The 18,370-nt window shown below is 42.1% G+C and overlaps 1 protein-coding gene and 1 long non-coding RNA gene across 15 annotated transcripts in view; one reads left to right on the forward strand and one right to left on the reverse strand.

Annotated features, from left to right (window-relative positions):
• The window catches only part of PRDM6 (PR/SET domain 6), a 130,022-nt gene that overhangs the window by 108,208 nt on the left and 3,444 nt on the right, over positions 1-18,370 (forward strand). For 10 of the 14 annotated variants that reach the window (XM_080972685.1, XM_080972687.1, XM_080972688.1 and 7 more), the window contains 2 exons: positions 748-786; positions 10,662-10,838. The exons of 1 other annotated variant lie outside the window; for it this stretch is intronic. In XM_080972685.1, the coding sequence (XP_080828811.1) occupies positions 748-786; positions 10,662-10,838 (216 nt within the window). The remainder of the gene's footprint in view (positions 1-747; positions 787-10,661; positions 10,839-18,370) is intronic. 3 more of the 14 variants (XM_080972692.1, XM_080972695.1, XM_080972694.1) reach the window with 2 other exon arrangements.
• The window catches only part of LOC308458549, a 436,164-nt gene that overhangs the window by 8,534 nt on the left and 409,260 nt on the right, over positions 1-18,370 (reverse strand). The window lies entirely within an intron of this gene.

The raw sequence follows: 18,370 nt of genomic DNA on the forward strand, positions 1-18,370 counted from the left end.
TTAAATTCCTTTATTTCATTGGTTATAGCTAACTGCTATCACCCCAGTGGTTTCCCCTTCTTTTAAGAAATTATCTAAGATTACTTTGCCTTTTGAAGACCAAGGAGAGAATTGTACACAATCCTAGAGTGCAATCCACTATGCTGAAGCAACACATATAATCTGTTGTGTTCAATAAACTGTGAAGTCCCTGCATAAATTTGATTGCATGAAATGGTGATTATACAACAGCAGAGCATGGTCAACAGTGCTTGTTCATTATTTCATAATTTGAAATATGTACAGCAGTGTGTCCAAGAGTTGCATAGCATTAGGTTTTTTCAGGGTAAGAATGTTTAGTATTTTAATTAAAGCTATGGCAGTAATATTTAATACAATATAAAAGAGTCAGCCAGTGACACTAATATTAGGTATTAATCCACCTGGATTAGGAATTGAGTACATCCAGGTTTGTATGCACATTTTGTTTGAATTTGAAATTAATTAGGGTTTTTAAAAAACACTTTTGACCATTTAGGTTACGTTTCCTCTTACCCTTCAATGTGATTTTTTTGTTTGTTAAATCATTTCATGTTCCTCCTGGAAACAATCAAAGGATGACTATAACTCACCCAAAATTAATTGGCCAAAGGATGTTCCAAGATTTTTTTTGTTTGCTTGTTTTTTGCCCAGCCATTTACAAATTGACCCACTATTCCTTGATCCAGGAGTCAGAAATCCCTTTTCTCTTCTGTTTTTCTGCTGCAGAAATTCCCAACAATCCCATTTGGGGGGCTCCAGAAAGGGGTAAGCAGAAGCCTTCAATCACAGTGAATCATTTAAAAACCTATTTCATTATTTTTTAACTCAAAGCCAATTCTCATAAAGGACAATTTGTTTACATTTATTTTTCTTTCTTTCCTTAATTGTCATGTGCAGTATGCAATGTTTAATAAATAGTATGTGTTTTGGGTTTCATGAATATTTCCCCTGACAGTTTCATATGCAGGTTTTTGTTTTTTTTCATTTTTAGCTTAGTTGTAAATAGTCATGTGCATAAGATGTTGTGAGGTGGTAGAGAGCATACCCAGAAGATATGTTAATCAGTGCTTAATCTTTCTATTTCCATGCTATATATAGATGTAGAAATAGTGATTTGATGTGCAGTTTAAGCAGTTATTTAGTAGTTTGGGACTTTTTATTGGTATATTGGCTTGCTTAAATCTCTGCTTTTCTTAAAACACTTCAATCTTCCTCAATCTAATTTATAACCTGCAAACATTTAATCATAAATATTCACATCACACATAATACCAAAAAATAGCTTTTAGGGAAGTATTGTATCGAGATTTGTTTTCTCTCTGTTTATACAATAACTCTGGAATATTGAAACCAAATCAAAACAGCAAGCTGTATGCAACAAATTATTATTGCATAAAAATTTTCAGTAGTTTGCAGATTAATTGTTTTGTAGTTCAATTTGCTACTCTATCATAAATCAAGTAGTTTTAAAACAGTGTCTTCAGGACTCATGCAATTTTGCAGTGTTTGTATCTTTTACCGGTATTTACAGATGCTTACATTTCTGTTGTGATACTAGCATGAATGACTAAGCTTAAGAAACCTATGAAGTCACTTAAGTAAATACAGCATCTGTGTTCTATATCTAAATGATGTGCAGGCTGCATTAATTGCATTGGGTTCAATGGAGCGTAGGATAGATTACAGCTAATGTAGCTGTGAGTGAATAAGGTCCCTGCCTTAAATCTTATCTCTGCCATGGACTCACTAGGTGGTCCCATCTGCAGTAGAGGGTTAATAAAATGAAGTTACCTTACTATGCCAGTATATATGATGTACTTTAAATGTTCCAATATTTAGAACATTCAAAAAGTGCTATATAAGTACTTATTATACACATTCAACCAACATCCCGGTACAATCCTCGTTTCAGATAACCGGCTCCAATTCTGAATGAATTAATGTTAAATGTCCAACACCTTAAATTCTGCCATGTGCCACCACAGAAATCTGTTTCATGGCCATTCCTTCATCTGTTGACCTTAAATTAACCCACTTGGGCACAAACCAGAGAAAGAAGAACAAGCTTCATGGGATTTAAGTGATTAACTGAGTAGGAATTGAAAAGCATTAGCACTCTTATCTTTCCCTGAATTGTACTGATTGTACAGGAAAGAAAAAGTAGGAAGGCTTTAATTGCAGGGAAAAGGAAGTAGGGTATGCTGAGGTGCACAATATATATTTGTTACTGAATCCCATGTGTTTCGACCTCTGTTGTTCTTCAGAGTGTTGCATAGGGCCTCCAATAATAATTTACTGTCACAACGCAATTATGCCAACAGATTGTGAAAACTGGCAGACTTCAAGTTTGTGGATCTACTTTGTTCTTACTAGAACCCTGATATCTACCAATTGGATCCAGGTTACAAAAGATGTCATGCACTTGGAATTTAACAATTTTGAGCCCAGAAATTTGTTCTGAATACCAGAACGAAATTAAGTTCACATTCCTTCCACACAAAAATCTACTTCTGGGGAGTCCTCTCTCTCCCTTTCCCTCACTTCATTTCAACAGTATAATTTAGATGAAATAGCATAATTGATGGCATTGTTTAAAAACTGAGAGCCAGAAATCCCTGCCAGTCTACTTCAAATCACCCAGAGATCTACCACTGAATCCCAATCTATTTTCTGGCTGCCCCGGCATATTGTATGATGGTTGGTGTATGGTGTGTGAGAGACAAGACAGACAGAAGCAGAAAGAAAACATCTGCCACATATTTAGCACTTGACACAATTTCTACAAGGGACGGTTTTTATGTGAGTCATGTTAGGCCTTGGAATCAACACTATGTCTTGTACTTCAGGATTTTTGAGCTCTATATACTTCCTCAGATTATCTCATGCTATTACAAGAAACGTTTACATGCCTCTTGCTTGCTCATGCATCTGCTTAGTGGCACTTCTTGAAACATTTGCTATGTTCTATCTCTTCTTCTCCAACCTCTACTGACTGTGTGCTAGCAGTCTGGTTTTGACTTCAGCTTCCCTGTAGTAATTAGGTTTCAAACTAGCCCTATTAAATATCTTCCAGAATAACACACACACACACACACACACACAACAAAGAACTCATGAGTCACTTACTTGCAGCAGCTAGAAATATCGTAACAAGACAGTGGAAGGACCTATCAGGAATGAACATAGACCACTGGTACCAAAATGTATGGGAAACTGCACTAGTAGAGAAGTTAACCAACAAACTCAAACTAGCACGAGGACACCTTCACCCCAGTATGGTTCCCCTTTATCACATACACAGCACAACAAGACAATGACCTATCCCCCCCATACCTGACCCAACAATCTACCCCCCCCCCACAACAAACAAACAAGCCATACTGCAATCAACAGAATTCAACCAACCAAGCCCAGGACCCCCAACCTCTCGCTTCATCAATATAAAGAAATAATACATACACAACCTACCCACAGGATGCTGAAACAAACCCCATCACTAATAACAGGCAGTAGAACAAAAGAACCACACCCCATCTCTCCCCTTCCCTCTCCCCCAAATGCAAGATGTCTGTGACAAAAAAGTGTCTCCCTAAATGCAGTCGAACCGAAAAAGAATATGAACTGGAAGTGGAGACAACAGATATATGTACCTTTCCCCGTTTATCTGTTTTTATTGCAACAGAAAAAACTAATAAAAACCAATTAAAAAACCCTGCTAATTGGGAACCACTTTCATGCATAAACCCTATGAGGTACCAACTCACAAAAGACCTGCAACAGGCATTCCTTTTTCTGATGCCACAAAGGCAATTTGCGTCATCATTACACATCAGTAGAGGGGTTGCCAATTACTTTAGGCCCATAAGCATAATTTGAATTTTTGAATAAATGCTGCAGGCACCACCATCTCTTTCATTTGATACACACACAGAACAGGAGTAGAGAAAAAGTGCACATGCACAAACTTCATTTTCCCAAGAGATCTGGATAAATGTCATCCCGTGGAACTGATCTGAGCCTTAGAAAAAGCACATAGAAGTGGGAGACAGAATGGGGAAAAGTGTCACACTTCGTATTTCTTTCTTCGGCTCTATGTATTTTTCTAGAGAGAAAAAGGTAATTACCCTCACCATGTCATGACCAAGGAGGGCGAGTGCTCAGATGCTTTATGGGCACCAAGAAAAGACTTCAAGGTTGCTGTGTTTTATGCCCATGTACCTGAGATTAAGCTCCATTGTATCTACTAGCCCTGTGTAGAAAAGTACTTTTATTGAGCAAAATGTATAAACCGCTTGTTTGTAAAAAACACACCTCTAAGTGGTTTACAAAAATTCAAGACAAAACATTACAATTATTGATAAAACACTCAAAAATATTCAAAGGACAATTAAAATCAAGTGTCGCTAGCAAGAAACAAAACACATGGAACTTTTAAGTCAGAATAGGCTTCCTTGAACAGAAATGCTTTATGCAGGTGCTGAAAAGAGTGCCTTGAAGATGCCTTCCTAATGTCGATAGCAGAGTCCCATGGTGTAGGTACTGCCACACTGATCTCTTGCAAATGCAAAATGAGTGTTATGTGGCACATGTTCCACAGATTGAAGTGGTTGCGTGGGCACATATGGGGTAATACAATCTTGCTGCTAAACTGGTTTCAAGCTGTTTGATTATACTATATTATTAATATAATTTATATACTAATAATAACACCTTGAACTTGGCCTGGTAGTAAACCAGTGCAGACCTCTGAGCAGAAGTGTTACTCCTGTTAGCAACCATGCAACATCATTCTGCCCCAACGGCAGCTTCCGGGACAAGTGCAAGGAAGCCCCACCTAGAATATATTGCAGTAACCCAATCTCGGGATCACCAGTGCCTGAACTACTGTGGTCAAAGCTCTTTCCTATGTAGTCCTCAAACATCAGATCATTCTGCAATATTTCTGCATCATTAAGTACGATTGCTTCATGTCCGCGTCTGTGCGCTCACTCACAGTGATGCCATTAGGTCCAGGAGCAATAATGGCTCAGTCTGATACAGGTTTACACAAAGGCCACAATTTTATTTGGTCACAGAGCTTAAGTTTGGTTAGGGCAGGACCTTCCATTGAGCTGCCTGAAAAGAGTAACCACTGAACTGATGAGGTGGTCAAGGGGTAGCCCATGTTTAAGCCCTGGGAATGGAGCAGACTGAAGCCTCTAATGTGTCTGGTCCACCCCTAGGTCCCACCTCCTAGAGAACCAACAAAAGCCTCCTATTGGCTCCCTTTCCTATGCACAGCCTGCAAAGTGCTATAGTTGTGACGATGCATGCTCCAAAAGCATGCTCCAAAAATGCATGCTCCAAAAATTTGTAGGGACACAAATCCAGGACCTTGGTTAGTCATTCCCTCCGCCCTCCGTCCCATGGGCTTCTACAAATTTGAAAATTATTTTGAGATGAAATCCTAGAATCAGGCTGTTCCTAACAACGGGAAGAGGTGAAATTACTCTTTATAATTACAGGCGGTGAACATTTTGCACAGGGGTTCCGTTCCTGGCCCCCCGCGTATTGGCGGAGCATACATAAGCCCACCTTGTTATGCTCCTGCTTCGTCTGGCCCTCTTTCGGCTCCAAAAGGACTCGCACATCAATTGGACACAAGGAAAATGGTCGCCGCCTATACTATTTTATTTTGTCCAATTTGAAGATGGTGGGACTGGATGTTCATCATCCCTAATGTAACAAGCTTTAGGAAGTAGATGCCCATGACATTCATGCAACAGCATTCCATTGATCATTGAAAACTATAAATGACATGCATATTTTTACCAAAACAAATTACAGTTTGAATGATAAGAAAATACTACTTTTATTATTATCATCACAATTATTACCACAACTTAAGTACTACTGCAAGTAGTTGTAGTTTTTAATTATTTGTTCGTATTTTGTTCCACGTATTTCAGTTTGGTAACTATTTGCAAACAAAGAACAGCATGATTTTGCCGAATAAAAAATTAATCATGTTGACCTGTCTTTTTTTTTTAAAAAGAGATTAATTGGTTTTATTTAGTGTCTTATTTGTTTGTTGTGGGAGCTGTTAAAATAGATAACCAGGGGCTAATAAATGTTAATGATCCCACTCACTCTTAGAAAATCAATTGGTCATGATTACAGCACATCTCAGTGTATTGTTTTTGACTAAAATAATTTAATTCTTAAGAATATTTTGAGAAGAAACTATCCTTCCTCATCTTTGTTTTATCATTGCCAGAATTTTCATGTCAATTTGATGAATGATTTCTGCTTAAGTGAACAATTCCTTTGAACGAAGAATAAAGCTGAAAAGCATATCCCTCTTGTCCCACAGTAATGACAGTAGTTATAGAGTAATTATTAGTGTGTGCCTTTGAGGTATAGGATTTCACATGCGCTCACATTGTATAGGAAATATGTGGTCCCAAACTCTGCATGTTAACTCTGTGTTAAACTGGAGTTCCCCCAATTCATTCAAGGCTTTGGAACATGCTCTACATGTGCAATGAAGAATCCCCATTGTGAGTCTGCTAGAATATTTTTGGTTCACGGGGCAATGCTTCATCTGCAGCTGTATATGGCAGGTTTCCCACATGCTGCTGCTTGAATAGAGTGAAAGATCAAATGGAGAACACAGTGTTTTTATTTATTATTAAATATATATACACAATACTTCTATTGTGCAAGCAATCCAGTCTTTTTTTTAAAAAAAATGCTATGGATGTACATTCCAGAGAAGTATATAAGTTTAGCATATGCTCCTCAGGAGGAGAACAACAAAGCCCTCGGGATCTTCAGATCTCTCTAGATACTCCACAGTTATCAATACAGATCCAAGGTCTTATACCAGTGTAAATATACCAGTGTAAGCAGTAATTCACATGGGCAGGGGGAAGGCAAGTCAGCACAGGAGAACTAGAGGGGGAAACCTACGTTACAGGAAGATGAGAACTTTCACTCATTCGTTTTGAACTGTATAATCTACATCTTCAGATACTCAAGGCAGCTAAGTCATCAGTACTAAAACGATGCAATCCAGTGATTTCTATAAAACCTTAATATCACACTACTGAACAAACCAAAGATGGTCAGTGGCTTAATTGTTCATTTTACCAGCCTTAATAATCTTACCAATCACCTTCACCATAGTCCTTTCAGGGATGTCACAATGACTCTCATTTTACATGCAGATGGTGGTGGTTGGAGCTCACTAGGAATTTGGGGGATTAGACAAATTCAGGTAGAATAAGGCTATAAATGGTTACTAACCATGTCATCTATGTTCTGCCTACACCGTAGGTTGCTTCTGAATACGAGTTATTGAAAACTGCAGGAGGGGAGAGAGTGGTTGCACTTAGTTCCTTTCTTGTGTGCTTCCTGCAGGCATCTTGTGGTAATAGGATGTTGGCCCAGATGGGCCATGGGCCTGATCCAGCAAGCTCTTACGTTCTTATGAAAATTCGAGGTCCATGGCTAATGCCTGGGGCTTAATCAAGGTTCCATAAAGGGCTCCGTTGCAGTGGCATATTGCAGCTTTAGAACTTTTTCTTTGAAACTTGTTGGGAAACACTCATCAAATATTTTATAATGTGAGTAATTAAAATAATATAATATTGAACTATTGACCAACGCTAGGCCATTAGTCAAGCTAAAAAATTCTACGATCATTGCTCTGAAGCACTGTGAAATAATAGTATTGGTGATCAGCGATGCAAGTAGTCACAATTAAGCAGTTCAGTTGACGAATGAGGGAGTACACTTTATTTTATGCTTAATTGAATTGCTGTACATGCTTGGTCACCATTGTCTCCTTTCCTTTAGAGCTTTGGATTCTAGCTATTTAGAGGCGCACATTTGTAAAAGGGAGAAAGCAATTAAGACTGTCGTATCGGCTCTAAAAATGCAGACAACGTGAGCTGTGCCTTGGGCTGCTCCTCGCTATTAAAATCATTAATATGCCTAAAGATACAATCTTAATTTTCTTAAAACACTAATAGGAAACTAAAAATGCATCTCCCTACATTAAAAATAGCCAGATGGGTGAGGAGGCTCAAGCGCCTTAGAATATTTGTAGTGCAATCCTGCTCATGTCTACTCATAAGTAAGTCCCATTGAGTTCAATAGGAGTTGCTTCCAGGAAAGCGGGTATAAAATTGCAGCCATCTGCAAAGCATAACACTGTATGTGGAAAATCTAAAACATAGAAGGGTGGAAGTCTATGATCATAAACCTCTAAGCATAAGTCTGTGATGGACAAGCATATGTTGGGGTCAGGGCTAGGAGGTAACGTCTTTTTCTTTCTTTTTTTGCATAATATCTGACAAGAGCTTTAGGCAACAGCAGTAAATGTTCTGATTCTTTCCATAGTAGTTTAGCTCAATATATTTGGGTGTCCCAGACAGAGTCTCTGTCTTGCAACTGTAATCGCTGTGCTTACAGTGGGGGCCTGGTAGTGGGAACAGTCTTGCTCTTTGCATTAGCTTACCATACTTACCAAATAGATAAAATAAATAGAAGATTTCTTTTCTTGAATACATTTTTATGCTTTTCCATTCTATCCCTTTTTCAAAATTTAATTAGCCGAGTGTCTTTTGTGTTTTCCTCCCCTTCATTTTAATGCTCACACATTACAATTGTTGTTGGGGCTTGCAACATTATGAGCTGTTTCTAATGAACGGTAACATCCTGCAAAATGGGGCAGGTGGCGGTGTAGGATTTTAGAATCAGACTATGTGAACCACTTAGGGATAGTGTCACTAATGGAAAGTATCTTCTTTGCAAAAAAATCTATTCCAAAGAGTTCGTCATTTTTGTCCTGGCTTTGCTATGTCACCAGTGTCTTTTTATGCAAACTAACTGAGAAAGTTACAGGTAGAATTTGGTTTCCATTGATATAAAAACTAGTCCCACTGAGAATACATCTCCATCAGAACTGAGAGGATGAACATCACATTTCAGAAGTAGATACGATTAGGCCTTCTGCAAATAGCTGTGTTATCTTCTTATATTTAATTATGACCTGGTTTGGACCAAATTTGGTTTGAGATATTAGTCTTGTGGTATTGGATTTTGCATGTGTACCCTTTATTTTAAATATTAACACCCACACATTGGGTGCCTCATAAGTGGATAACCTTCCTGTTCTGCCAAGCATAGGACATGTATTAGGGTGACTGTAGTCTGAAATGGACCACTGAAGACCTTGATTGGCCTCAGTTTAGGCTAGACACTGTTGAACTGGTGGACACATAGCATACAAATGATTATCCAATAATCACATGAAAGACAAAAGCTCGCTAGAAGGCCAAAGCTCACTAGACTTAATCTTGTATATCAAGCTCTTTCTTTGTTGATAGTTATAGAAAGCATTTATTTGATGTGGGTGGAAAAATAAAAGCATCTAGTAGCAGTCTTTAACATGCACTTACTACATACAAAACAGTGTTTTGTTTTGTTTTGTGTGTTGGTTTGTGTGTGTGGTTTAGTATCAGCCATGCATAGGTATTTCCAAAATGTGTGTCTGAGGGCCTAATTACATTAAATTAATGTGTGTTTTTAAAAATTAAATAATGTGCAAGGGTGTAGGATTGTTATAAGATCACAGTACATAGGAAGGGGAGGGTTAAGCCTTCATACCCCAGCCACAACCTCTCTGAAATCACACACATACAGCAATTAGCATTAGAAAACAAGCTCCTATTGCTAAGGGGATATATTGTAGCTGGGAATCATGGGGGCAATTATCCCCCCCTCTGGTAGTTAATTCTTAAAATCATGTTAATATGCTTACTAAGACCCTGAGTCCTTACCATGCTGAAAGGCAATGCATCACTGAAAGGGGAGCTCAAGTAGGCACTCACATGCACATCACATAACAATAAAAAACCACCACAGCTCATAACATGTTAAATACATGCCCCAAGAGTGCTCTTAAATTAGTGAATAATAGAATTCAGAACTGTTAATCTAAATCTGCATTCCATCTGAAGTTCTCCTTTTCAGTATAGAAAGGATATTGTATTTTAGGCATTGACAAAACTCAGCAGAAAAGCACAAATGAGGCCATCTCCCAAACCCCGATTTATCTGGAATGAGCTGCCTTGGGTACTCAGAACAAAAGAGGAAACACTGGGTGCGCCTTCTTGGATTCTTTTGGGTACATGCAGCAGTTGTTCTGCACATCCTGAGAAGAATTAAAGACAGCGATGCTCATGTCGCTCATTTTAGCAAAGACCTCCCCAACTGGTCTTTCTGACCTGTAATATGTAAAACAGGATATGCTGGAGATTTGGAGATGGTTATAATTTGAGTCTGTTATCTTTTAACTTAATAAGCTGCTAGTGTATGAGGGAGTGGGGAGTGTTCTCCAAAAGAGCCCTTTATGATATATTTCTTTTCAAGGATGGGACTTTACAGAATATAGTACGGCGTTTTTATATGTTCATTTTTACTATTATTATTTTTTCAAAAGACTAGAGAAACAAAACGACTTAAGAAAGCCCACTACTATATTCCCTTGCAAAAATTAGCATTCCAAAGCTCAGCTGCACCACCCAAATTATTTTCCATTTGCTTCAGTAAAAATAAGTAGTGATCACATTGGGTGTTTCTATTTTCTGCAGGCCCTATCAGTGTGGACACTGCTCCCAATCCTTCTCCCAACCTTCAGAGCTACGGAACCACGTAGTCACCCATTCCAGTGACAGACCTTTCAAGTGTGGCTATTGCGGTCGTGCCTTTGCTGGTGCTACTACACTCAACAATCATATCCGGACACATACAGGGGAGAAGCCCTTTAAGTAAGTAATCAAAGGACCAGAGGAACAGGAAGGGAATTTAGACAAGAATCAGTAAATATCCTAGCCCTTGGAATAGGTCTCTTTGGAATTGAAGTTCAGAATACCCCCACAGTCCTCCAGGCACTGCTCTTGAGCAAGACCAAGTCGTTTCAATAGCATTTGTGCAGAATCAGATCTTTGTTGGTTGCAACCAACCCATTAAATGTCTCCGTAAAATCGTAAGATCATGCTCATATATATAGTGAACGTTTGTCGAATATCTGTAAGCAATTTACTAGGGAGAGCTTGTTGTTAATGGGAAAGCAGTTTTCAATAGCAGCCCTTCCAGTGATTTTATCTGAAAGTATCAAAGGATGGCTTTATCTGAAATTTCAAGCTTAGGACGTCCAGATTGTTGAACATCAAAAGTAGGGAGAAGCCAAGACAACAATTGTAGTGCATGTGCTGATTACAAAGAGAATTTTTTTCTGATAGAGAAGATGTGGCGTGGGCAAAAAGCCATCATTTTACATTGTTGTAATAAGCAAAATTTGTGAGTGCTGGATAAGGACCAATAAACTGAAATTGAATCATAACAAGATTGTGGCACCGGGGATGGATGGTTCTTGGATGTAGGAAGTGCATGCTTTAGGCAGGGTTGTGTTCTTTCTAAAAGAGTACATGTGCAGTTTCAAGATGCTTATATTGTCTCTAGAGACCAGGTGGCCTCAATGGAATGAAATGCCTTTTATCAGCTTTGCTTCATTCACCAATGAACGAAGGGATAGTCTGGCCATGGTAATCTATGCTCTGGTAACCTCATTAGATTATTGCAATGTGTTTTATATTCTGCTGCTCTTGAAGATGACTTAGAAGTATGAAATGATGTAGAAGGCAGCCTCAAAATTCTTGATTGTGTCGTGTTGTAGGCACATCATGCCAATTTTATAAGGACTTCAATGGCTTCCTATTTGCTTCCATGCCTAATTTAAGTTGCTGATATTTACCTTTAAAACCCTAAATGGCTTGGAACCCAAATACCTAAAGGAGTGCCTTTCCCATAACCATCTGTCCATACTGTAAGATCTTCTTGCAGAGACTCTCTATCATAGGCATGGCCAAACTTGGCCCTCCAGCTGTTTTGGGACTACAACTCCCATCATCCCTAGCTAACAGGACCAGTGGTCAGGGGTGATGGGAGTTGTAGTCCAAAAACAGCTGGAGGGCCAAGTTTGGCCATGCCTGCTCTATCAGAATCAAGTTAATTAACAGCAAAAGAAAGGGCTTTCTTGGCAATAGCTATGGAGTGCCCGCCTTAAAGATGCTCTCCTAGTGCCTACATTGCAGTTCTTTTGGCATCAGGTGAAAATATTCTTATTCACCCAGGCATTTCAATCTATAGTTAATTTTAATTATTATTTTTTAATTACTGTATTTGTGCTGTAATATAATCCGCTGTACACTGCCCTGGAATCCTAAATAGGACAAAGGGCAGTAGGTGAATGTTTTAAATAAATAAACATAAAATTCAGTTTAATCAGTGGGGCTTTGGTTCAGCCCCTTCCTTCTGTGGCTGTTCATAAACCCTGGGCCAGAAACTAGTGGCCAGGTATTAGTAAGTCTCTGTAGAGAAGTCAAGACCAACAGAAAAAAGAAAGTGAACCTATCCCACTTTCAAAGTCTAGACCTCTACACTTGATCCTTAAATCCCATTTTCTACTGCACAGTCTTAGTGGGCAATGTGGAATTCCATTCTAAATTATAAGTGGTTTGACATTATAGTTGCCTTGCAAGATTTGGTGATGGAATCTTTAATGCACTTCTCAGGCTAATATGAGGATGTAAACAAGGCAGTTTATTACCTATATTTTAAACTGGTTCAGGTAAATCAGGTAATTTTAAAAGATCACCAGTTTTCTAAACCCATGTGACCACAGGTTAGTATCATATTCTGTTCCTATTTGGGGGAGGGCGACGTGTAGAGCAAAGAAGTCACTTAAACAGGTTTATGTTAGATAACAGCATCAGATCACTTCAAAGCCCATATTTTGCAGTAGAATCTGGCTTCAGACCCCGCTTCTAGAATGGGCATGCTGTATGGCTTTGGGTAAAAAATTATCTGTGGTGCTCAAGTCCCAGTCTATAAAATACTAATGGTATTAGCCCCTGTAGACACATACACACAAGGTTGCAGAAGAACAAAACACCATAAATCCAGTAATAACAGTTGCAGATTATAAGAATATAAATGTCTGGCAGCTGTCAAACTCTGTCCCATGTTTAAAAAAGATAAAAGTCTAACCTTAAACACATCATATGCACCCCAATCCTATGCAAAATGATTTTCATTTAAGTAAAGCTAATTGGAGCTTTAAAAAAAATTACTTATTTCTCTGCTGTGATTGGGGCACAGGAAGAGGCCATTAAAAATGGTGTGTTCCATAACAATCATCAACTTCTTACAGAACTTGATTTTATTTACCAAGCATTTTATATTTGGCTAATGTAAGAGGATATCTGTCACTGTGAACTATCAGAGACCTTATGAACGAGCTGTTTATGCAAGAGATAACCACAATGGTTGCCTAGCCTCCATTCAAGACAGGTCTGGGCACCATGCTTGTAAGTGTAAGATAAGGCATGGAGGTGGGGAGAAAGAGCCCAAACTTTGCAAAGACCAGCACAGTCAGAATTCAAATAGGGACTGCCTGAAATGATACAGTTCTACTGTGTCTACTAATGGTGCCCACAGAGCCATTATGTTGGATTAATAGATCCAATGGAAAGCAGAGCCAAAACCAGTGCCAGCAATCAGATTGATTTTATGTAGTTGCTGTGTAAATAGATTTTAGTAATTAATTGTGGAGGTTTCCGGGTCAAAATGGAAAATAGATTTCTTTTAATGTTAAGGTGTTACTTATGTGTAACCTTGTTGACTCCACTTACATTCCCCCCTTAACATCCTGTTTTTGTCGTGTTTCCAATAAAGCTGCAGTTTGCCCCATTTAGAGGCATTACTACTCCCCCCTCTTTTTTGTATTGTTCTTTTTCTTTCTTCTTTTGTCTCTTGTTCCAAAACGTCTAGTGTAATTACAACACAATTCCATTCAGAAAATAGAGCTATATCAAATGGTTGGCATGTTAGCTGCATATGAATCAAATTGATTTTGGTGTGATCTATGCACATTCACTGAATATATAGGATTATTACCTATAGCATAGAATTGTCCGATACCTAATGTCTGTATTGTAGCTTGTGCAAATACAGTGGTACCTTGGTTTACGAACTTAATTTGTTCCGGAAGTCCGTTCTTAAACCAAAGCGTTCTTTGTGCTTTCCCATAGCAGCGGGGGACTCAATTTACAAATGGAACACACTCAACAGGAAGCGGAACATGTTCTGCTTCCAAGGCAAAGTTCTCAAACCAAAACACCTACTTCCGGGTTTGCAGCGTTCTTAATCCAAGTTGTTCATAAACTAAGCTGTTCTTAAACCAAGGTACCACTGTAAGAAGCAACTGCTAAGGATTGAAATATAAACTATGGTTATAATAGGGAATTTAGAATAGTTTGGTGAGAGACAAAGATTTCGAGTAAACCAGTGAACAGTGAATTTGTTTTATGAGAAATGTGGGATTTGTTTTAATACAGGTGTGAACCCATGCATAGATAGGAGTGTATATTTCGTAAGATCATACACTGCGTTACAGAACAATCCTAACTCTCTACTGGGGAACAGCAGCAGAACAGAGTGGCAGAGTCACCACTGCCTTTGAAGTCCTGCGGCTTATGGCAGCCAGGGCACAGAAGGGCATGCAGTTACTTTGAGTAGCTTCAGAATAGTGAGGCCTGGGGGCCCAAATTAGGCCCCTCACCTGGCAGTGGGCTGGCTTTGGATCATACACTGTTTGCAGGGGTTATTCTGGTCACTGCCTGGGGGAACTCTGCCAGCGGTGTCTATTACAGTCACAGTGGGGGCCTCCACAACTCATCTTATCCTAATCTTAGCTTTAATATAATCACAACAGCCCATTACTATCCCTTCTCCAAAGTGACACCAACCCAAGATATATGCAGTGACATTTGTGTTTCCCTACATATGAAAGAAAAACGGAATGTTTCTATTGCCTGCAAGACTATAGGGCAGACCAGAAGGGCAGCGTGGGCACTTATATGGTCCGGGTATCATTGTAACTTATTTCCCTGGGTAGGTGTTATGTACTGAGTTGAATAGGATCCAAACTGTAGCAGTCTGATTGGTCCTAGAACAATAGGATCCAAAAGGCAGCAGTCTGATTGGTCCTAGAACAATAGGATTCAGAATGCAGCAGTCTGATTGGTCCTAGAACAATGCAGCAGTATGATTGGTTGGCAGGAACCACCCAATCCTGCTCCAGATAGAAGTGAATCCACAACCTGATTGGCTTACAGTAGAATTCCAGAATTAGCCAATCATGTGCAGCCCATTGTGTAAATAATGTATATAAAGCAGATACTGTGAGGGGACATTCATTCATTCCTCCTCACCACTATGAGCTGAATAAAGAGCATGAAATCACTTTGCGACTCTGAGTATATTTCACTGGCGACGAAGATGGGATCCCGCTGAGCTGACTGCCACACACAGCACCGCAGCACCGCCAACTGCCGCACCGCTGCCTCGCACCGTGTATCCAGGCTTCAGCTCCGGGGCACAAGGAACTCAGAATGGCAGCCAACAGCAGCTTCTCGCCATTCAACCCAGCATCTGGAGACTGGGAAGCGTACGCCTCCCGTTTCACCTTCCTCCTAGAAGCCAAAGGGGTCACCGACGAAGAAGACGCCAAGAAGAGGGCGATATTCTTCAGCGTCTGCGGAGAGGAGACGTTTGAAATCGCCCGGGCTCTCCTTGCGCCTGAAGACGTCGCTACTGTTCCATACAAAACAATAATGGAACAGCTGAAGGGGCACTTTTCGCCGCAGCCCTCAGTGGTGGCTCGTCGAAATGCCTTCTACGCAAAGCGGCAAGCCCCTGGGGAAACCATAACTGGGTTTGTGACCTCTCTCCGCCAAGCCGCCCGGTTCTGCAACTTCTCAGAGCTGGAGAACATGCTTCGTGACCGCCTCGTCGGTGGCCTGAAGGATGAGAAGCTGCAACGGCGCCTCTACGCTAAGAAGGACCTAACGTTCCAGGTCGCTCTGGAGGAGGCCCTGGCAACAGAAGCTGCCGAGAGGTCGACCCAAGAGGCACGGCCGAGCCTGCCATCCCAACCGAGGGTCCACCATGAAGACCTCACCGACGACTCAGGATCCGACAGGGAGGAGGTGCACCGAGTACAGCAGCGCACTCAAGCAGCGCACAGACCACAGCTGCCTCGACGAGAAGGAGGGAACTGCGCAAGCTGCGGGGAGAGTCACGAGAGGAGGACCTGCCGTTTCCGCAACGCAGAGTGCAGGCAGTGCAGAAAATCGGGACACATCGCCCGGGTGTGTCGGGCTCGGCCCACCCGACACCAGGCATCAGATGACCAATCCAAGAGCCCCAGGTCCCGGGGCCCAACGCACCAAGGCAACTCGACGGAGCTCACGGACTTCCAGGTATACCAGTTGCCCCACCCCAACGTAGAGAAAATTTATGTAGAGGTACAGATAGAGGGGGCCCCATGCCGCATGGAGCTTGACACGGGTTCAACTCTATCCATAATCTCGGCAAGGACCTTAAGGAAACTGTGTCCCACTGGGGGTCCCAAACTCAGGCCGGCCCCATTCACCCTCCGGGACTTCCAGAAACGTAAGGTCCCCACAATGGGGGTGGGGACCTTCAGGGTGCAATACCGAGGGCGGACGCGGCAACTGGACTTGCTTGTGGTCAAGGGCCCCTACATTAGCTTACTGGGATTGGCATGGTTTGGACCACTGGGGCTAGCTGTCACCGGGGTGAACCACACTAGCTTACAAGTGGACGTGGACGCCATATGCAAGGAATTTCCAGGGGTTTTCGATGGGAAATTGGGACAGTATACGGGCCCCCCCATTGCGCTACAGCTTGACCCCGCAGTACGACCGGTCAGGCTCAAGGCCCGCCGGGTCCCGTTCGCCTTGAAACCCCGTATAGACGAGGAATTGGACCGACTCGTAGAGCAAGGAGTGCTGGAGCCGGTGCCTAATGCTCCCTGGGAAACCCCAATCGTCACACCCGTCAAGCCTAATGGTTCGGTCCGCATCTGCGCAGACTACAAATGTACCATAAACAAGGCCCTCACGGCCCACGCATACCCAGTGCCAGTGGTCAGCCATGTCCTTGCCACCCTGGCTGGGTCGAAAATTTTTGGCAAGCTGGACTTGGCCCAAGCATATCAACAGCTGCCAGTAGATGAGGCCACAGCAGAGGCACAGACGATTGTGACGCACAGAGGAGCGTTCAGGGTAAAGCGGCTGCAATTCGGTGTCAGCGTGGCACCAGGCATATTCCAGAATATAATGGACTCTCTCCTTAAAGGGATTCCTGGCGTCACCCCCTTCTTCGATGATGTGTTGATTGCCGGCCCCACACCAGAGGAGTTTGAGGACCGCCTCCGCACCGTTCTGCACCGTTTCCAGACGGCGGGTCTCAAGGTGAAGCGGGAAAAATGTCTACTAGGAGTGCCTCAGGTGGACTTTCTGGGATTTATGGTGGACGCAGAAGGGGTCCACCCGACTGGGGACAAGGTACGGGCCATTTGTGATGCCCCAGCGCCCAAGAGCAAGACTGAACTTCAGGCCTTCTTGGGACTATTGAACTTTTACCATTCCTTCCTTCCCCACAAGGCGGCGGTAGCGGAGCCCCTACACAGACTCCTGGACAAGCGGGCCCCTTGGGTGTGGGGCCAGCGCCAGGAGGCCGCATTCCAGGCAGTCAAGGACTTGCTTGTCTCAAACTCGGTCTTGGCACACTTCGACGAGAGGCTGCCGGTGGTGCTAGCATGCGACGCCTCACCCTATGGCATTGGAGCTGTCCTGGGGCACCAACTCCCGGATGGAAGAGAGGTACCGGTGGCGTACTTTTCCCAGACACTCAACACAACCGAGCGGAACTACTCGCAAATCGACAAGGAGGGTCTGGCAATCGTAAAGGGAGTAAAAAAATTCCATGATTTCTTGTACGGGCGGCCCTTCACCGTGGTGACTGACCACAAGCCGTTGCTTGGCTTGTTTGCCCCCGAAAAGCAGACCCCCCAAGTGCTGTCTCCTCGCGTCCTCAGGTGGTCAATTTTCCTTGCCAGCTACCAGTATGCACTGATTCACCGACCTGGGAAGGCGATGGGCCATGCGGACGCCCTCAGCAGGCTACCACTACCGGAAACAGGCCCTGACCCAGCACCTGCACAAGAGGTTATGAGCCTGGAGCTGCTTCCCGACCGCCCCATTCAGGCACAAGAAGTTGCACACCATTCCAAGAAAGATAGGGTCATCTCCCGGGTCCTGGACTGGGTGTGGAGGGGATGGCCCAGCAGCAGCCCCGGGCCAGAATTCGCCGGCTACACAACCCGCAAACATGAACTGTCGGCCCACAAGGGGTGCCTGTTATGGGGAAG

This window comes from Podarcis pityusensis (genome assembly GCF_964106645.2).
Source record: "Podarcis pityusensis genome assembly, chromosome: 11".
Classification (NCBI taxonomy): domain Eukaryota; kingdom Metazoa; phylum Chordata; class Lepidosauria; order Squamata; family Lacertidae; genus Podarcis; species Podarcis pityusensis.